Below are 21058 nucleotides of genomic sequence, written 5' to 3' on the forward strand. Positions count from 1 at the left end.
TTGGGGTTTCAAATTCATCTGCTGGTCAAAGTCAGGTTACTGGGTGAGCAAAAGCACACCTGAAAATGGGGAAATGCGGTGTGTCCCTGGGCTGCAAGTCCACACTCCACATCTGCCATCCAAGGCCATGGGTCAGTGAACTTTCTCAGTAGGACGAGAGGTGATGGCCTCAGGTTGCACCAGGGGACGTTCAGGTTGGATATGAGGAACAATTTCCTCTCCAAAGAGCGGTGCTGCAGTGGCACAGCTGCATGGGGAGGGGGTTCACCATCCCTGGAGATGCTCCAGAGCTGTGGGGATGTGGCACCGAGGGACGCGGGCAGTGGGCAGTGCTGCTGGGAGGTGGACGTTGGACTGATATCCTAGAGGTCTATTTCCAATCTTAATGATTCTACAAATCTCTTCAGAGAGAACCCCAACAACCTCCCTAGCTGGGGCAGAGAGAATGCCCAGTAATGTGGCCACAAGCCCCCTAACTTACAGGAGAGGCAAGCTGTGCAGTGGGCCATAGCCTGCAGGTCTTGCTCTCCCCAAGCCCACATCCTTACCAGCATCCCTAACAGCTCCAAATATGGACTCCATTTATTAAAGCTGAAGATAAAAACTTATAAAAAATTATATAACAGCAATGTCAACAGAGTTGAGTTCACTTTCTACCTACAGAGGAGGCAGTGGGGCAGACAAAGAACCATCCTTTCCCCTGCTCAGTAATTGGGTTCAGAGACATCAGTGATGGTGGTCCCATAGATTTGAGCCTCCCAGTCTGAAAGCTGTTTCACAAAACCCCGGTGTGGTCTCACGTTTGTTTTGCATTTCAGAACGTGGTTCCAAGCTTTCTGAAAAGAGAAAGCAAAGAAGTGTTAGAAATAGGAGCTGAAAATGAATTTCTTGTATTTATACCAAGCAGCTCTGCTTGTGAACAAAACAGCTTTGTGTTTGCTCCCTGGGATGGACTTTGGCAGGCAAGTCTCTGGCTGCCAAACTATGGACAGATGGGATCCAGATGTGAACTTGTGAGAAGCCTTTCATCTTTTCATCCTGCTTTCCTGAGCACAAGGACAGCTCAGCCTTCTCTCGTTAGCTGGCACGTATCTTGCATCGTTTGACACCAATGGAGAAATGCAGTCCTGGATTTTCTCCTCCAAACAGCTAATTCCTTCACAGATGATAAGCAGAACAGCAATGTACAGCAGAACAGCAATGTACAGCAGAACAGCAATGTACAGCAGAACAGCAATGTACCAGCTCTTTGCACACAAGGGACAAAGGTTATCATCTTTCTGAACTACTGCGGTGTTCGTGTGGCAGATGTCGATGTGGCAGAGCAGCTGTTAAACTCCAGTTATCCATGTTAATTACAGCCATCTTAATGATCTGCTAGGCCCATGGAATCAGGTAGGGATTCTGCTACACGCAGGGCAGCTCCACCAGCGTTACACTGCTTTGCTCTTGCTACACCCCTGGATTTCCCCAGTAGGGCTCATCTTCCTGCTTCTGAAAGTCCCCCAGCAATCAGAGCATTGCATAAGCACAATGAGACCAAAGGTTACAAGATAGCATTCCATGGATTTGTTTTTCTCATCTCAGCAATTCTGCAGGCTCTGATCTTCCAGTATTTACTCCTCTGTGCCCGTGTTCTGCGTGTCTGAGCTTCCCCTGAACTCCACAGATGTATCAATTGCTAACAATAAGGGGGCACACACCCCAAATCTGTGTTTCTCATGAGATATCTCTGCCTTGGGACACTGTTGGACGTGTTAGCCTAGATTGGGAAGAATCATACAGGAATCTGTTATACTGCCTTTACCTGTAAGAAACAAACCAGTCTGACAGGGCAATCCTGCAGGAAAGCTTGGCCCAGGCCAGCTGCAGGAGACCACTGCACCTTGCAAAGTGCTGGGACCAACCTGCTAGTACTGAGAGAGCCTGCAAGGATCAGCCTTTGACTTTCACACTGCTGCTGCAAATGCCTCTGGTAACTCAGCGTGCAGGAGAAAACAGCGAGGGAACAGTTATCAGTGAGCTGGAGCAATCACACCCAGCATTACTGGCAAAGCCCAAGCAGTGTCTGCTGCCCGGCTGGCACACTCAGCCTGCAATGACACTTTGGCACACACTGGTGGTAAGAGATTTCCTCTTCTGTTGCAAATGTTTGCACAGAATCAATTAAATGATGAGATACAGGCCCACCTTCAGTGAGGTGTGAGTCAGTCCTTTCCAGCTTCCAAAGGAGGTCACACAAAGGAGGATGAGATTTTTAAGGAGAAACCTTTTGGTTTTCATAGGGAAGAAGTCTGGTCTGTGCCAAGCAGGCACCACAGGCCACTGCCTACAGCAGCACTGTGCCCACGTGTTGTATGCAAAGGGAAGAATGGGCTGGCTTTTGGGGAGAGGCCAGTAGTCTTTCCACACCTCTGGGTCATTTTCAGCCTTCCTTTGTTATTTTTCTTATGTTATTCAGAGCACTGGAACAAGATGTACTGTTCTTTTAACCTGTACGTCCCTTGTGGGCTAGTATTATCCTGCTCCAGATTTCTTTATGGTAATGTCTGTGGGAGGGATTGCTTCTTAGGAAATAAAATGGTTTCAGACAAAGTGGGTGCTGGTGAGCACAGTGGTAAATCAGAGCTCTGCAAACACTGGGGTATGAATTGCCCTGTAACCCCTGGTATCAGGAGATGGGATTAACTTCATAGCTTCCAGATACTCTTTACCTCAGAGCGGGAGAGCCATGATCTGTAACCACTGCTTTGTTTTCACAGCCCTGTGGGGCTGGATTTCCCTATTAAGCAGGGAAATACAGGAACATCACAGGTGCCAGCTAAGGACTCGCAGATCCAAAATCACACCTATGCCACCTCCGTAATGATATCAGGAAGATCCAACAGATGTAAGAGAATCTCTCACACTACCAGGTGGGCAGTCTGCACGAACACACGGATGAGTTCTTTCTCATCACTGCAGTAATGAGGCTTCAGGAGCAGAAATAAACTGCAGGTTCAGCCAGTATCTGTGGGAAGGATGACAGTGATGTACCTTCAGGGAAAACTGGAAGGAATGCATAAGATAGGCCATGGTTACTGTGCTGCTCCGGCTTATCCCCAGGCTAGAGAACACCAGCACTGCTCCGAGATCCAGCTGGGTGTCTGCATAAAGGAACACCAATCACAAATTAGTGATCTGGGAAATCAAATTGCCAATCATACAGCAGAGCTCTAGTTCAGTGAAAACTGGCAGGCTGCTAGCCTGAGAGACAGGAACCATCATTAACCCTGATAGGAACAGATGTGCACTGCCAGCTCTTGTTTCTTTAAGCATCTGCCTTTCTTAAAACCCCACTGAGTTAAGAAGGAGCTTTGAGGACCAGAACCAAATGACAACGACCAGTCGGTGCTTCATGACAGATCAGTGTCAACTTCATGTCAGATAACTGCGACGAAAAGTGGCCTGCCATCACCCATCAGCTGTGGTCGGCATCACATCAGCGACTCAAACTCTTCCAGATAGGTTTAAAGATGACAAAATTTCTGTTGAATGCAAACCTAACTGTTCTGCACTCAAGCTGGAGGAATCAGCTCTCAAACTGATGGACTCAGGCTGCCCTTATCCCTTGCTCTCTACACCTGCCTGAAAGGAGGTTGTGGTGAGGTGGGAATCAGCCTCTTCTCCCAGGTAACAGCAATAGGACCAGAGGGAATGGCCTCGAGTTGCAGCTGGAGAGGTTTAAGTCAGATATTAGGGAGAATTTCCTCTCAGAAAGAGTGGGCAGGCATTGGAATGGGCTGCCAGGGATGGGGGAGTCACTGCCCCAGAGGAGTTTAAGGGCAGATGCAGTGTTTGGGGCCATGGTCAGTGGGCAGCAGTGGTGGTAGGTGGATGGTTGGACTGGATCATCTTTTCCAACCTCAGCAATTCTATGGTTCTGTGGGGATCAGCGTGTGCACACCAGGCAGGGCGCTGGTTTCATGATGGTGTGGATGATTTGCAGTGAAAATTATGAAGATCAGCAAACTCTTTTTCAACCAAAGCAAAGCCCACTTGGCTGAGAATGCTGTCACTCACTGTTCACCACATCAACTCTGCCACCTATGCATGAACAGCTCTGTAATTTATTAATAACTCTTTTAATGCTTTCCTTCCCTCTCCAGAACAGATAGCACGATGTGTTTTTGGAATATCAGCAAGTGCACTGTAGAATTTGTAGGGCAAAGCTGCTTCTACTGTTGTCAAGAAGCTGTTGGGGTTTTTTTCAAGCACTAAAACACAGTTTCCTCTCATGAGGTAGGGCCCAGGAGCAGAAATGCCTCAGTCCAACAGACTCCAAGCATGAGAATACCCACAGCCCTCTCTCAGGGTTTGTGGAGAGCTTTAGTGTTCACCCATAACCGTTCCACTTAAAGTAACCTACTCAAAACTTATCAGATGAACAGTATGCACAGTATCCACAGCTAACAAACTCTAAGAGTCTGTGCTGGAAGCTTCCACATACTGATGTAAGAAAGAGACTTCTGAAATACTGCTGCAAAAAGAAAAGTTGAGGCATAATGAAGGATCTGCAAGTGGAGATCAACATTCTGGTTTCAATGTCGTGCAAGTCATGAAATTCAGATTAGGACAAGAGATTATATCCAAATTATATCCACACCTATCATTTCCTTGTCTCTTCGTGTCCAGTTGTTACTACTTATTTTGTATTTGGATTATACTGTCTGAAGGAACAGACCGATCTGCTTCTGGGTCTGCATGACTTGTGGAGCAGGGCTTTGGTCTGTGGCAGATGCTATTTTGTAAGTGTGATAGAAGATGAAGGTGCTGTTGAACACCATCATAGGATAAGGCTGCAGGAACTGTGTCTGCTGTGCTGTTGCAGGTGCCGAGCTGGTAAATTTTTCTTGCCCTCTCTGATACAATGACCTGAAGGCAGGTTCATGCTGTCCAAACTTCAAATTGCCCTAGGCTTTATGGTGAGTCAATCCCACCAGTCCCAAGGATTCAGAGCATTTTGCAGTAAGTTCTCCCATGTGTGTCACACTCCTGTTTGGTGGTTGAAGATTTGGTGGTTGGAGATTTGGGCTGGTAAGAATCAGAGGGCTGTATTTAAAAATAGAGGAACAGGGGGACTCTTATGCAGCTCTGGCAGACATCCTACAGCAAAGCCTTCTCACACCTACTGCAAAACTCTCTACTGTTGCTGAGTGACTATTCTTTAAAATAAGTAGGAACATTAGCATCAGATGCCCTCTAAAATCTTGTCTCTGTCCATCAGTCTGGTTACTGAGGCAGCTCTGGTATCCATTAGGATGTGGGTAGTTTGGGAGTACACTGATCTTCGAAGGTAATGACCTGAGCTTCCTGTTGGAGTGAATTGCAGTCGCTCCATTTTAATCTCCTAGAGTGACTGAGAGCTCAGGAATTCCAAATCAGAAACAACTCACCAATGAAATGACAAATTGTCGAAAAGGAAGAAAAAAGATCTGCTTCAAGTGAATCTGGAACAGATATATGGAGGTATTTGCCTTCTTCTGCCCACCTGTAAAAAGAGCACGTAGCATTACGTGGACCAGCGAAGCAACTATGGGACAAAAATTGTTTGTTGGAGGCAAGCTGATAATTTTGTTTGCTGTTACATGTGTGATTTTTCATCATTTCATTACTAACATTATGATAAGGAATCGTTATGGTAAAACACTAAGGCAGAACCAGTTTAATTACTGATTTTCCATTTACCTGGTACTAGTACTCATGCCTTAACTTTATGCTACAGCTTCCTTTATCTGAGAGCTACATGCAAACAGATAAACTGAAAGCAAGCATGCCTTTGCAGCATGCATGTTGGCAGTCCTGTCAGCAGAGATCCCTGCTTCACTTCAGCTGTTTTCTTCCACAGCATCCTCCTCCTTCCAGAAGCTCAGAGAATTCAACACAGAGAACTAATGGGACAAACTGAAACGTGGAAGCGTGACAGAGTGGAAAGTGCCAAGGGCTCCCAGTCCTTCTCTCACCCAGTCCATCCATGTCATGGCAATTGGCTGAAGGAAAGCACTGGTGCCATGCAGGTAGAGATCACAGAACTCAGTGTGAAATAGCACCCAAATCTGCTGTGAAAAAAAAAAACAGTTCTCCTTCAAAGTTTACAGGCACTCACTCCTATGCTACCTCACTTTTTTCACAGGCACAGATATTGGGAAAAATATACCCTGAACAACTTACAGCGTTGCAGGCTGTTCAGAAATGTTGACTCGTGCTTTGATCTTCAAATCTTTCTGAATTTGTTGGTCGCAGGCCTGCTTGAAATTGCCCATGTATAACTTTCCAGGCAGTATTTCTACAGGGTACGGCTGGAAGTTGTTGAGTTCCTGCAAGGAGAGAAGCTGTGGGCTCACTTTAGAGTATAGTTGCTCCTTTCAACTTGGTGAGCTCTTAAACAGAAGTCATGTGCAAAAATGAAGACACATTCAGTCAACAACATTCAAGTGCAATGATTCGTTCAATCTCCTGGATTTTCTGAAGCGTTGAAGCATTCGCTAGGTTTACTGAGCATAATTAACAAAAATGTTTTCATTGTGGCATTACTTGAAACCAATCCTAACTAAACAAGTGGAAGAATACATTTGTTGCAGTGTCTCAAGCAGCGTAGAAGATTCATTTGAAATCTGGTTGCTGTTCACCAAGCTAAATGAAGCCATTCGCCACCTGCAGAGCTGCAGGTGCAATGTAGTGGCACAGCACAGGTCTGCAGCTATTTCTGCTCTGTGCAGCATAAGGGCTGATGACAAAAACACACAAGTAGCTGACGGTGCTTCTACATCCATAATTGATACTCAGTAACGCTACACCAGAACCAAACAGCTCAATAATTCGAAGCAATGGAGAACAGCTTCAACAGAGTGCTTGCTTTGTGATCCTTCCAAAGGGCTTTACAGACATGAAACAGTGTTTGATAGATGTCAGACCTCTGCCTGAAAACACTCACTGGGTAACAGCTCAGATAACTGCATATAAAGGAGAGTAAACTGGAACCTGCCTTCTTTGTCATCGTTTGCTACTGTTTGTTCTGTTATCTGGACTCTCCAGTAGGCCAGCTTCAGGGTTATCAGAGAAAGCTTCCCTGGTTGCTTCATGAGCTGTATTTTCATGCAATAGAAGAAGAAAAAAAAAGGCAAAGTGTGGCTGCAGAAGAACTTGTGGCGACACCTGGGGCAAGCACGGTAACTCAGATTACATTTAGTTCCTTTGTTTGAAATTACCCTGATATCGGGTTTACAGCACCACCCACCTTGAATTCATTAATCATCATCAGTTGAACATGAAGGTTCAAGTCTTCTATTCGCAAGTCAGTCTCACCTGAGGCATCCACAGTATCTTCTGAGTCCTCAGGAAGTGGTAGCAAGCTGAGAAACGTTTGTATCCTCCCCTGAGGACAAGCACCGGATGGCGGCTGAACTGCTGCAAGCTGCTGGCGTGTCGGGCAGCAGTTCCTTCCTCGGCATCTAGCGAGAGCAAGAAGCAATTTGCTGGGGCGGGTTTGGTGTGCCTCCAGCGGCACTGCAGGCTGAACCCGGCCCACTGGCACTCACAGTGAGCTCCTTTTCATTTCATCTGATGGGCTGTTAAAGCCCCGTTAAAAGCTGGGCTGATTCAACTGTTGCTTGAGGACAGTCACAAGGAATGCTGCTGTTCACCTCTAGCGCTGATCTTTTATTCCTCTCCTGGTTTCTTTTGTAGGACCAGATCACGCTTTTGTTTTCTCCCCACTATTCTTTGGGAAATGCTTGCAATAACTTCCCATATTAGGAAGTACTTAAGTATAAATCTAATTTTAGTTGTATGGATCCCCTTTTCTTTATTCTGCTTTAGCCAAGGTGAACAAAGCAGGAATCCTGAACAACTTCTGAAGAAGTTTCAAACGCTCCCCTCAGTAATTACACAAGATGGTTGCTCCTCCTCCTCCTGTGTGAGATCCAAGTTGCCTGCAACTGTGCCTGCTTTAGGAACAGACCAGCAAAACAGAAGCCTGCTTTGGTTTCTTCACACCTTCCCTTGTGGAACACCTTCCTACAGGATGTGTTACAATTACACATTTCCACATGGGTCAAGGAAGGCTGAACAACTGCATGAAAGTTTCCAGCTCTTTGCATTTCGCAGTCAACTTCTTCCCATCAGCACCACTAAAGCTAGGTCCTCTTAGATAGGATAAAGGTGCTTTGTAATCCTCAAAGAAGGAAGTACTTGCTCTGTGAACATGAGGAACCTGACTCAGTGTTCAGTTTCTGAAGAACCATTGCTTCCTGAAAGGCAATTGTTGGACAAGCCCAATTTCAGTGTGATGTAGAAGAAAAAAAATTAGAATTTGTTCCTTACATGCAACAAAGAACTTCAATTGGATCACATAGGAAACCAGGCCTGCCAGAAATCTTTGAAATAAAATCATGCTTTATGTTTAAGAACATGTGCAACACAGTTAAATAACAAAGTTACAGCATGGATGTTCATTTTGTTCTGAATAGAATTGGGTAAATTTGCACTTTGTCCAGTAAGCTCACAGAAGTAAATGAGGAGGAGGAAGAACATCCATCCTGCTGAGAGGTTTTGACTGACGTGAGCCACGTGTACCTTTCTCTTTTTCCTCTTCCTCAGAGTCATAGAAGTCCAAAGAGCTGCTCATACAGTCATACACCACGCAGTATCTGACACATGCCAGTTCCTCAGGATCTGGCACCAGATACTCCCCTGTAGGGCTCTGAAAAAAAAATCACAGAAGACTTCCATGGGGAGTACAACATCACACTTTTCTTGCAGCACAATCGACACAGTGAACAGATCTGGGGCTGCAGCTGCACTTCATTCTGAAAGACCCGGGTAGAACTCAGAAATCACACAAACCACTTCAGATTGCTTCATCAGCTGCAGTGGTAGAGATGCCTGTGCTGCCCTTTATGAGACAAGCCAACACTGCGTCAGTTCTTGTGCAATATTTTTCCTGCTATACAACTTCAGCATGCCAATTCTTTGGGCTACTGAGGCCAGTTTTTCTGTCTTTGTGAACACCCCAGTGGCAGGAACATGGCTGGGACAGGCTGGGGAGAGGTGAGGACAACTCCCTTGGTTCCTAAACCAGTTCTGTGTTACTGCTTAATTGCTAAATCCAGAGATGGTTTACACAAAGTATAGTCCCTCCTCACCTGTTCAATCCTGCGTGCTGTAATGATGTGGCTTTCATTGTACTCATGAAGAGTGCGGGCATCTGAAAAAAACAAAACAAAACAAAACCCACCACTCAATCAAGACAAAGCAATTGGCTTATCTGATATTCATGTGGCAGTATCCTGTTCTTCATTTGTTTGGTGGGAATCCAAGCACCAGCATAACAAGAGAAAGAGATTCTGCTTCTTTGCAAGTGAGGCTTTCCAAATGGATATAACAAACCCTGACACTGATGTGAGTCTGAACACGTGTAGCACCAGGGGATGCCCACAGCCACAGCTGCCATGCTCACAGACCTGGGGAGGCTGTAAGGGGAACAGTGGGAACCTCCTCCCCTGCTCCCAACTGCTTGATCGCCAGCCTAAACACACTGCAACACACGGCTCCACCTGGGGGTGCTGGCACTGTGAAGGATACAGATGCTTAGTGATGGCCAAGGGCTGCCTGTCAGCACTGCCACCTCTGGGTGGCAGAGAGGGGAAGATGCAACTTAAGCCAGAATTTACATAGGCAGAAAGCTCACTGCTCCCCACTGTGGCAATAAGTGCCACACACCGCTGCTTTCTGCTCTGTGTGAAGGGCAAAGGAACAACAAGCAGTGCTGCTCCATGGAAAAAGGGCGGCAGAAATGCCCCAACAGCAAGGACTCGTGGGTGGTGAGAAATCCCTCCACCAACGCTCACAGGCCACATTCCTGAGGAAAGCAGCCCCGCTCCTGCCAGCCACCCCGCTGTGCTCCACGGGCTCACCCAGCAGGATAAGGTAGTTGGGCTCGGACAGCCTGGGGAAGCGGCGGTGCTGGTTGAGGATGTTGTAGAGCTCGGTGGGCTCGCAGAGCATCACCCCCGCCATGCCTCGCACCAGGCCCGGACCTCTTCGCCCTTGTTGCTATGGCAACGCAACCGCCTCGTTGCTATAGAGCGACACCGCTCTGCAAATCTCGCGAGACTTCCTCGGCAGCTCAGCGGAGAGAAAAGAGAAGGTGGTGTGAGACGAATTCACGCGAAACTTGATATCGCGAGATCTGTAGCCGGCCGGCGCATGCGCGGCGCCGTGGAGGTCGTTGGAGTCACAGCCGTCGCCATGCTGTCCCGCCTCGCCCGTCCCGCCGCCGTCCTGTGCCGCGGCCTGGCCACCAGCGCCCAGGTACGAGCCTCGGAGATGAGAGGGGATCCGAGGCGTTGGGTGCCTGCTGGGAGCCGGCAGGGAGAGGAGGCCTAGGGGCGAGGGGCGGCCCGTGGGGTGCTGAGGTGAAGCTGAGGAGGGCTGCGTGGGTCTGTGTGCGGGGGGGTGGGGGCTGAGGGCTGAGCTGCGTGGGGCTGCGTGGGGCTGTGAGGGGCTGTGAGGGGCTGTGAGGGGGTGCGGGTGGGGGCTGTAGGTGGGGGGGTGAAGCTGTGTGGGGCTGGGGGGGCGGGGGGGGCTGGGCTTGGCGGGGTGCTGCCTGCATCTTTCTGGAGCAGAGCTGAGCAGTGATCCGTGGTGTGCAGGCATCCTGGGTCCTAGAAATGCTTGGATAGCTCTGTCAGATGTGTGGTTTGGTTTTTTGGGGTGAGCTTGTGTGGAGGCACGGCTTCACACACGTCGTTCCATGATGCTTGGGGGCCTTTCCCGTTGGGGTTATTCTCTGGTTACTTGTGGGTACTGGCCTCCAGGAGGTACTGCTTTGGGCTGGGTAGGGAGGGATAGAGATGGAGCTCTGCATTTTAAGTGAAGCAGTTTTCCTGTGGTGTGCACAGGATGGCTACCAGAGGTCTAAAGACAGGCTTTGTGGGAGAGGATTATGTAATTTAATAGGAATTATATTCAATAACAGTGAGGTTTTGATCTTAGGGTATCAGTTCGGTCATAAACACGGGGTGCAGCAGTGACTAATACTAGACTTTGCTTTCCTTTGAAGAGTTTTGTGCTAAATTGTATTTCTTGCAGTAGCAAGGATGCTGAGCTGAGTGCAAATTGATCTAGCTTGTGGGTGGATTATTTATTATGCTGTGAATTATTATTAAGCTAATAATTAAGCTGTTCCTGCAGTGAGCTTGGAGCAGTTATACTTTATCTGGGAGGACGGTGATACAGAGTGGCAGTAGCACCTTCCATCTCTGCAGTAGCCTCTGGTCCTCCATCAGTTTGGCAGAACATTACAGTTCACAGTTTTTCTGATCTTTTCAGATAGCTTTCCTTACACTGCGGGCACAGGGGGGTCATCAAAAGAAACAGCTTTCTTCCAGAGAGCACAGCTGGGTACAATTGGTTCACAGGGCAACAAAGCAGGGTTGATTTTTTTTTGCTTGCTTGCTTGTCAGCTGCATTTAATCAGTAATTTAATGTTCTCAGGGCTCAATTTTGAGGCAGTTGCAGGTATGATTTTATTTCAGGCATAGACATTTTCTTCACGTACGTACAATAGCTGTTACATTTACTGTAGTCCATTAAATGTATTGATTGTTTTCAAATGGAAAGGCTTTTTGTTTTTTTTTTTTTATAATAGCTTTGAAAACTGGAAAAAAAATTGCAACACTCATTTTGCTCTGAATGAGCTGGATGTCCACAGGAGCAGGTATTAGTCAATAGTCTGCAGCTGAGGAAGGCTGATCCTGTCAGTGCTCTGCCTGATGCTGTGTGAGCTTCAGAGCACAAAGAACGCTTTTGTCCTTCTTGTCCAACCAGCAAATCTCAAGGATCTTTGGGAAGCTGTTGTGGTGATGGCTTTCTGTGGGCTCAGGCAAGCAAATTTGCGTGGTGCTTAGTAAAGAAATTGAGAAACAGAACTAAAAGTAAAGAAAGCGTGGTGAAATCCCCAAGGTCACTTCTGCATTAAGTAGCCAAACAACTCATCAGCATGGTTTCTTATTTCTCCTTCAGAACAATGCCAAGGTGGCAGTGCTGGGAGCATCAGGAGGGATTGGGCAGCCTCTGTCCCTTCTCCTGAAGAACAGCCCTGCGGTGAGCAGGCTCAGCCTCTATGATATCGCACACACCCCTGGCGTTGCAGCTGACCTCAGTCACATCGAGACAAGAGCGAATGTGAAAGGTATGGTGAGTGGCTGGGGGTGGACTTGGTGCATGCAGAGCTTGCAGGATCCCCTCAGGTGTGTGTGGTGTTTGGCAGGGCCTGCTCTTGTACTTCATGTGGAGGGAGGCTTCGCATCAGCCCAGCGTCAGCTGAAGCAGCTTTTTTTCCTCAAGTGATGCATGACTAATTAAGGCTTACTTGATTAGATTGGCATGTATGGAGATGAGAAATAGTCTGTGGTTGTTGCACAGTTGGAAGAGAATTCATAATAGCTGGCAGGAAACATTTAATAAAGTCATATCAGGGAAAAGCCTGAGTATTGAATTTAAAATCTTGGCTTTAAATATCCCTAATGCTCCTGGGGCATCTGTGTGCATTGTATGTGCTTGTTTTCTTCAGAGGCAGCAATCAATTTTTGATGAAATCGAAGAATACTTCATTTGCTGATCTTCATTTTAGTTGAAGATCACTAAAAGGTTGTGCTTAGCTTGAATGTGCCCATCTGCAGTTCTGGGGGCACTGAGTCAGCTAGGACCTTTGGTTATGGGTACAGAATGGAGTGACTGGCTACGTGTGAAACGTACAGCATGCTTCTTATCCCACTTATTCTGTGGGCTTTGAAAGCCAGAGCATCAGATCCATCCATCCATAATCTCATTGCTTTGCTTCTGAGTGTGGATTGAAAGCTAAATTCAGAATTGGTTGTCTTGAGGCTTAATTTCGTTCTTCAAACTGGCAGTTATTTAAAAACTGGTGAAAGCACAACGTCTAAAAATCTTCCATTCCAGGTTTCCTGGGACCTGAGCAATTGCCAGAATGTTTGAAGGGCTGTGATGTTGTAGTGATCCCTGCAGGAGTCCCTAGGAAACCAGGTATGTTCTCCACGATAAAAAGCCCCAGGGCTTCACTGAGTGCATCTCTGCAGAGCTGCAGTACGTTCCAGGAGGCTGTGGTGCTGCTTTCTGGAAACGTTCTGGTTGCCTTGGGATGGAAGTGGTCTGTGAATGACCCTGACCTGGTTGTGCTTGTTGTGGTGTCAGGTACCTCAGGTAGTCACTGCTTAGATCATAAGGTGGGGAGAAACACTGATTTCTGGGCTTCTTTTGTAAGGGGGAGGTGCAAAGGCTTTTCACTGCAGTTAACCCTGAGCCTCCCCTGATATTTTTTGCCCACAGCAATACCATGTTCAAAACCTGCTTCATTGTTTCTTTTCTTAGCAGAATAGAATAGTCTGTTCTGCATTAATTGTACAGTGTCTCTGAGCATCTCTGAATCAATGCCTTTTTAGTTTCTGATCTGTTCTATTTCCACTGTTTGGGGTTTTTTTTCAGTGTACTATTGGGAATGTAACAAAAGTCTAGGCTTTAATTCATTTCTCATCCTAATTCTGCATTTCCATGGTGGCAGCCCTGCAGCTAGCAATATTCTGCACAGATCAATTAACATTCCAGCTGCTGTTGTGGAGGTGACTTCAGAGAGGGATGAATAGGCTACAGGTACTGGAAGCATTTACTGGCTGTGTTTTAGGTATGACCCGTGATGACCTGTTCAACACCAATGCCAGCATCGTTGCTTCTTTAACAACTGCCTGTGCAAAGCATTGTCCAGAAGCCATGATCTGCATTATTTCCAACCCGGTAAGCATTTTCTGGGGACCTTCAAAATGTGGAAAAGAAAATCCACTCAGAGAATACTGAAATAATCTGCAAGTTCTTGCTAGTTTTGACCAGTATCTTTGAGGTTTATGGAGTATTTGCAAGAAAACAAGAAGAAAAACTAAAAGCCTGGCTCTTGATTGTTCTTGAGATATAAGGAAATCAGATTAAACTTGTATGTAGAAGGAATTGATATCTCAGCTTCTCTCTGACTGGTTATTATACATACTGCTATAGTTACTGTCTCACTGGTTGCTTAAAATAAAAAAACTTGTTCCAGCTTGCCTGTAAGTTGTTCTTACTGTGAAGAATTGGCTGATTACAGGTGACTTAAAGCTGGAGATGTGATGTTTATTGTCCTGTTCATTTCATGCATTGGTTTTGTTCTGCTCCTGTTCTCGGTGAACGCTTGCATGTTTTTGCCTGCAGGTAAATTCAACCATCCCCATAACTTCAGAGATTTTCAAGAAGCACGGCGTGTATAATCCTAACAGAATCTTTGGGGTAACAACTCTGGACATTGTCAGAGCGAATACTTTTGTGGCTGAGCTGAAGGTAGGCTGTAGTGATGGGTGCTGGGGAAAGGATGTCGTGTGCTGCTGTCATCAGTTGTACCAAAACGCTTCTAAACGTCACAGTATAGAGCTAAAGTAGCTCAGATTGATGCAGAGCTGGAGCTGAAAGCAATGATTCCCTGCAGAGGAGCCTGGGGATTGGGTTTCTTACAAAACCTACTTGCAGAGACTTTGACCTTTCCTTTCGTCAGCCTCCCCTGTGAGTGAGCTGCATGTTGGCCCTCATTCTCTTGGCACTTTCAGCCCTGCTGGTGCAACTGGAGGAGAGGGGTTTGCAGTATATCTTTGCAAGTCATGCTGTCTGTGCTGCTTGTAGGATATTCTGTGTGGTATCAAACAGGGTGTGAAGGCTTCACTGCTCTTAATAGCCCTGGTGGAGTTTGTACCTTTGCTGCTGTTTATCTGAACTTGCATTGATATTATTCTGTGACTGAAGTTATCAGGATGAATAACTTGGAGTTGGACTGTATTGATGGCACTGCCCTCGTCGCTGCCCCTGAAATTTCTGGATGTCAGGATACTGAGAGCAGGAAAAATGTGGTTTTAAATGTCTTTTCTTACCTGTACATCTCAAACTGGAAAGTTTTGTGTTTCCTTTAGGGTTTGGATCCTGCTCGAGTAAGCGTTCCAGTTATTGGTGGCCATGCAGGGAAGACCATCATCCCTCTGATCTCCCAGGTGAGTCATTAACTGCTGTGTGTGGCAGCGCCTCTGCGTGTTGTTCCTCCCCACTGTGGCAGAGTTGACTTCAGGTGCCTTTGTGCTGACACACAGCAGGACAGGCCTTCCTGCCCGCGTGGCTCATCTTCAGCTGAGATGAGATGCAAGATACTCAAAGGCACAGAGCTGCTTCTGAGCTCCTCTCAGTGGCTGGGCTAGCATCAGGTTTTTTTTTCCCTGCAGTAGCTCTGGAATAAGAACTGAGGTGTAACATGTTGTCTTGGCAGTGCTTTATTTTGTCACTCGTTCTTGTGATGGCTGTTGCATGGAGTGAATGCTTTTCTTCAGCAGGATAATGAAAGCGCTTTTGATGTAATGGACTGGAATCACTTTCTCAGCATCCAGTATTGAAATGAGCAGCAGAGCTCAGGTTGTGTGGAGAGGCCTTCAGAAATGATTGGTAGAGAGGGGCTCCCTAATCCAAAACGACTTACAGTTCTAAAGCAGGCTGCAGCTGACTGAGGCGGGTGGGACGTGGCTAAGGAGGGTCAGTGGAGAAGGGACAAAAAGCTTTGCTGTAAGTGAGGAATAAAGTACCCTTCACAGAAGGACAGTCTTAGGGAGTAAGAGCAAGGGCTTTAGTGCAGCTGAATGCTGAGGGTGCTCAATCAGGGCAGCACAGCTGTGCTTAACAGACTTGTGCAGCTGTGTTTGAAGGTTCACCAGCTTCCTAAATACTGCTTGCAGACTGGATCCTCTGTAAGGCTCTTGACTTCCATAATGCCATGGTGACCCAAATATTTATCATGTGGCTTTTTGAAATTGCTTAGTGCTCGGAAGGCATCTGTCTATGCAAAGGACTACGTGGTAGCAAGTAACCAAGCCTTGGCTTTGCTGTCAGGCTGCAGTTTGTCCTTGAGTAAACTAGGCATGACTAGCTTACAGTTCATGCAACAGCCAGAAGCCTTAGTGAATGCCTGCAGCTGCTGGCCAGTCTGTCACACAATCTGTGAGCTGGGGTAGCTGATTTTCCTGCTCAAGATCTGCTCATAACAACTGTAATGGTGCAAAAAGTATCACTGGAGTGGCCTATTGAATCTGGAGAGGTCCTGGTATTTGAAAGCAACTTTTTTTTTCCAATCTAGTGCACACCAAAAGTGGACTTCCCTCAGGATCAACTGGAAAAGCTTACAGGGAGAATTCAAGAAGCTGGCACTGAAGTTGTCAAAGCTAAAGCAGGAGCAGGTTGGTTCTTGGCTACGGTTTCCAAGTAATTCTTCTTGTCCAGCTGAATGGATGCAATTTTCTTCAGCTTAATCGTATCTGCAACGGTGATGCAGAGTTGGGAATAGCTGCTTACAGCGCTGGCATCTTAACTGTGTGCTAGAAATAGCTCAGTATGTAGGTAAGCATAAAAATCAATGGGGCCCCAAACATGCATGGTATTTAAAAGTCATCTTCTCCCTCTCACTGAGCTGTTTCTTATACAATCTGCTCAGCTGTGTAGCACGTGGCTCCTGCTCTATCAAACTATCTGTGAGCTTGAAGCCACGCTCTGCAAACTCAGCAGTGTGGAAGCTTTTGACACTGAACCAAGTCTTGAATCTCAATGGAACCTGTTCTAAAAGAGATTCATCTCTTACAGGATCGGCCACCTTGTCCATGGCCTATGCTGGCGCTCGGTTTGTGTTCTCCCTGGTGGATGCCATGAATGGAAAGGAAGGGGTTATTGAATGTTCCTTTGTTCGCTCGGAAGAGACGGAGAGCCCGTACTTCTCTACACCTCTGCTGCTGGGAGTACGTGCTTCAAATGATGGGGCTTGGAAACAGCAGTTACTGAGCTATCCTTAGACTTAGTGGCTTTTATTTGGCGATTTCAATTCGGTCTAGCTGAGTGTCTCTGTAGATAACAGCCAAACATACATGTAAGAGTCTGTACCAGTTTATGAGGAGCTTTTGTGCAGTTAACTAGAGCCAGCAGCCTGGTCTCCTCACCTTGCTCTGCTGCAAACAGATCGCTCAAATTGTGGTGCATGCAGGACCGTGGCATGGATTAGGATTAATGGATTGATTTCAGGGCCTGTACTGAGCTCTGAAGGAACAATTCTTACCCTGAACAGAACGATAACCAAGGATGCTGCAGCCCTGACACTGCTGAGATGTGAATGTATTTTGTCCTGGCTGATAACTGGGGAAGGGATGGACTTAGAAGAATATAAAGGGGAAGAGTTTGGATGTATGTGTTGATATTTATACCTAAATGAAAAGTGAGTGAGAAGTTTGTGAAGGCTGTACAAACTGCTACAAATAACAAGGAGCTTTGCAGGGAATCACAGGCTTGGCAGGCAGAAGAGGTGGCAGAGGTCCTAGGGTGGGTCCCCACCTCAGCTGAACTTTAAATAATCAGAACTGTGAAATTGTTCTCCCAGTCATTCAATGGTTAATCCTTAAATCCTCTTTTCCCTCAGAAAAATGGAATTGAGAAGAACCTGGGCATTGGCAAGATCACCCCCTTTGAAGAGAAGATGGTTGCTGAGGCCTTGGCTGAGTTGAAGGCTTCTATTAAGAAGGGAGAGGATTTTGCAAAGAGCTTCAAGTGAAGAGCTGATGGAGAGGAATTCCAGCTTCCTTAATTTATTAAGGCATCATGTCACTTTACGACTTCTGATTCAGAGCTCGTGCTCTGATTGAAGTCTGTCTGTATTAGCGTAACGATTGTCGTCAAAACAAAGCCTGATCATCAATAAAATGGCCTCGTTTTTTTCAGTGTACCAGATGGAATCATCTGAATGCGTTTGTCTTTTGAAGGTAGAAGCTGCAGGTGTCTGAGAGGTTATCAGTGATAATAACTTCTTAAAATGGGTGAGCCAATTGCTAGGCCTTGTAAACGAGTGATCGCAGTGAAGAGGGCCAGTGGTTCCTTTGCAGGAGGGAAGGTGGTGGCACAGACTGACTGTGATAGGCACTTCAGGGCTAAGGAAGCCTGAAATTGCATTTAGTGCTGAAAATAGTCATGCATTTCCTCCCCAGGTCATGAGATCTTACTGGATGGCACTCTGCTGTCTGGACAGAGATGATAAACAAGAGGAGGTGCTCCAGCTTGCAAAGCTTGCTCAGCTCATCCTCAGACTGCTTTGCACCTCCCTGTGTGCTGTCACTGGTTTCTGAGCGTTGCAAAGCAAGCAGCCTTTTGAATTAAAGTTGGCATTTCAGTCCTCTGAAGCAAGCTTTTGTCTGAAGAGCTAAGTGGGGAAATTGAGCAACACCAGCACTGTGCTGCAACAGGAACTGCCTTTGAGCATCTGGGTAGGGACATTTTCTACATGGCCACCTTGTCCTGGTGCCATGCAGCTCCCAGCTCTTAGCTGTGCTGCTGCTTTAGCTTTATCCTGGGCTGCTGCTTCATCACGACAGTTGGGAGAACAGGAGTGATCAAATAAGATCAAGACAGGCTGCAGAGGCCTGCAAGAGGAGTCTGATCGGTGATCCAAACAGTTGGGTTTTCAGGAGGTTGGCACATTACTTGTGTTACCTTGTGCTGGAATCTTATGTAATTTGACTTCTAAAGGGTTGGTGAAAGCACAGTGATTTAAATGTCAGTCCTGCTGTAAGGAAATAATTAAAACGCTGAGAGTGACTTTTCTCTAGTTAGAACTAAAGCCTTGATTTAGCATCTACATAGATTTCTTTTACGTTCATCCTCTTGTGAATATAAAAATAAATGTCTGCAAGAAAATGGTGATGACAAGCTCTGTTGCCAAGTTCTTTGAAGGTAAGCTTTAATGAAGGAAGCTATTAATTCAATCTTCCTCCGTGCTCTGGGGGCTGCTTACCCTATTGCTTCAGATTGCTCTAATCCACGTAGGTTGAATTCCAGGCTCTGTTTTGATGAGCTGAAGGAAGCAGCGAAGCCCAGCGCCTCTGGGTGAGCTGGGGGTGCGAAGGCAGTAGGACAGAGGCAGTAGGTGCTGTGTGGTCGCTGGCTTTGTTTCCTCCTGCTTTCTGTGTTCCAAGTCTTCTGACACTTGTGGAATGAAGCACTTGGCTCTGTGGAACGTGTGGGCAGAGTGAGGACAGCAAACGCAGTCCTTGTCCCTCCTACCTGCAGAGCTGTGATGTGTGAAGTCCTGGTATCTTTGCATAAATAGTAATGAACTGGAAGCGTCGGCACTCGTTACTCAGCAGGCTTGGAACAAAGTAGTTATTAGATGGTATTAATAGAATAAAAGAGCTAAAGATCATTGGGGGGGAGGGGGGCAGGGAAGGATGCAGAGGAGCGACAGAGCTGGGCGTTGTGCTCACAGTGAGAAGTGGGAAGTGGTGCTGGGTTCAGAGCTGTGGTTTCTGCAGTGAGATACGAGGAGCAGGACATTGGCTGGAGCTGAACTAACTTCTGTAGCTGCCCCTCATGCCGACCTCTGGCCTGGCACTGGGTAACAGTGGCCAGGGTGCAGGGAGATGCACATTGGGAGGAATGGCTGCAGCAGTTCCAGGTGGCCAGGTGTCAGCTCACCCCATCCTGCCTGCTGCTTCCACACCGCTGCTGTAACAGGGTGGAGTGCAGCAAGAGAATAAAACGGGGAGGAAAGGTGGTGGTGAAGTGTCTCGCTCTGCTATTTCCTTGCCTTGGTCCTGGGAGGCTTTGGGTTGAAAGAACCCAAGGAGGAGACTGCAGGCTGACAGCCTTCACCCACGTTTATTGCTTCCCTGCATCACGGTGGGGTGCTGGCACCTGTCCCCGTGTGAACCCAGCCTGCGATCTCACACGGAGGGTGGATTTTAAGGGCAGATGGATGGGAATAAGTGCTGCTGCCATATCCGTGTCCATAAGGAGCTTTAATCCTTTCGGAACATCCGTCCCTAAGCTGGTGCCTGGTGACCCTAAGCCTCGCCTGTCCCCAGGGATGCTCCGGGAGATGGCAGCAGCCTCTTGTCTTCGGGCAGGCCTGGAATGCAGTGATATTTAGGAAAAGCAGGGCAATAGTGGGAAAAACTTGGGAGGAAGCTGCCTGGGCTGGGCTCTGTGCTTTATGTGCACCATCTTCAGCTCATGGGAAAGTGAACAGGGAGAGGAAAGGGGTTGGAAGGGTGATGCCAATGGGTTAAGAGTGCGTGCTGGATGGCTGTGGTTCCAGCCTTGCAGAGGCCTCTTGTACTCCCCCTGTTCTCCTGCATGGCCGTGGGCACCGCTGAATCACTGCCTCCAAGCAGACTGGGAGCACAGCACTGAGACAGGGTGGGTTTGTTTGCATTTGTGGGGAAACCCGTTAATAAAGGGCACAGAAGGAACTGCTCTTTTCCTGGAACAGATGGCGGATAAGGCAGCAAGATCAGCATGCAGGGCTCCTGCTGGGGGCTGAGTGCTAGCTAGGAGGGTTGGTGTGCTTGTGGTGCCCCGTCCCCTGCTACACCCATCCCTGCATGCCCTACCCCTGGCTTTTTTGCACGTTTGGCTTTTCCTCTCCTGCTGCTGTTGGAGGATGCTGAGCCCCTCCTCATGTGTGGGGATGGGGCTGAGCCGCAGTGTGAGCTCCACAATTAGGCCCATTCCTCTGTCGCCTCATTTGATCTCCCTTAATTATTTATCGTCTTTTTCCTCCCCGATCCCTCAGTTCCTTTCAAGTGCTGAATTCCTTCTGTCCCCCCCCTTCCTCCCCCCCAGCTGCAGCAAGCTCTGCCTTCTGCTCTGCAGCAATTACAGTCCCTTCTCCCCACTCCTCACACATCTCTCTCCTTTTGTTCTCCCCATCCTGCAAAACCAAATCCACCCCCAGTCCCCAGGATGCTGCAGAAGCTCTCTTGCCCTATGTAGGGTCTCCCCACATTGCTTTTGCTGCCATCCTCTTTGTTTCCCAGCCCCGATGTGTTATTCAGCACTGCAGGTGTTGGAAGAAGAGCAGTGATGCGTGCTCACCCTGGGGGTTGTGGGGTGTTCCCTGCATGGGCTGCTTCCC

The 21058-nt window shown here is 47.4% G+C and overlaps 2 protein-coding genes across 2 annotated transcripts; one reads left to right on the forward strand and one right to left on the reverse strand.

Moving 5' to 3' along the window:
- Positions 1-74: 74 nt before the first annotated feature.
- On the reverse strand, positions 75-10070 carry STYXL1 (serine/threonine/tyrosine interacting like 1). The gene is made up of 6 exons (XM_052688438.1): positions 9954-10070; positions 9183-9244; positions 6211-6356; positions 5436-5530; positions 3037-3146; positions 75-836 (listed from the first exon to the last, which is right to left on the reverse strand). Exons 1-6 carry the CDS (start codon positions 10054-10056, stop codon positions 705-707), a joined length of 648 nt encoding a protein of 215 aa, XP_052544398.1. The 5' UTR covers positions 10057-10070; the 3' UTR covers positions 75-704.
- A 138-nt stretch (positions 10071-10208) lies between these two features.
- On the forward strand, positions 10209-17875 carry MDH2 (malate dehydrogenase 2). Its single transcript, XM_052688436.1, has 9 exons — positions 10209-10350; positions 12064-12232; positions 13003-13086; positions 13742-13851; positions 14299-14424; positions 15045-15122; positions 16250-16349; positions 16750-16901; positions 17573-17875. Exons 1-9 carry the CDS (start codon positions 10246-10248, stop codon positions 17702-17704), a joined length of 1056 nt encoding a protein of 351 aa, XP_052544396.1. The 5' UTR covers positions 10209-10245; the 3' UTR covers positions 17705-17875.
- The last annotated feature ends 3183 nt before the right edge of the window (positions 17876-21058 follow it).

This window comes from Tympanuchus pallidicinctus, unplaced genomic scaffold, assembly GCF_026119805.1.
Source record: "Tympanuchus pallidicinctus isolate F22 unplaced genomic scaffold, pur_lepc_1.0 scaffold24, whole genome shotgun sequence".
Lineage (NCBI taxonomy): Eukaryota > Metazoa > Chordata > Aves > Galliformes > Phasianidae > Tympanuchus > Tympanuchus pallidicinctus.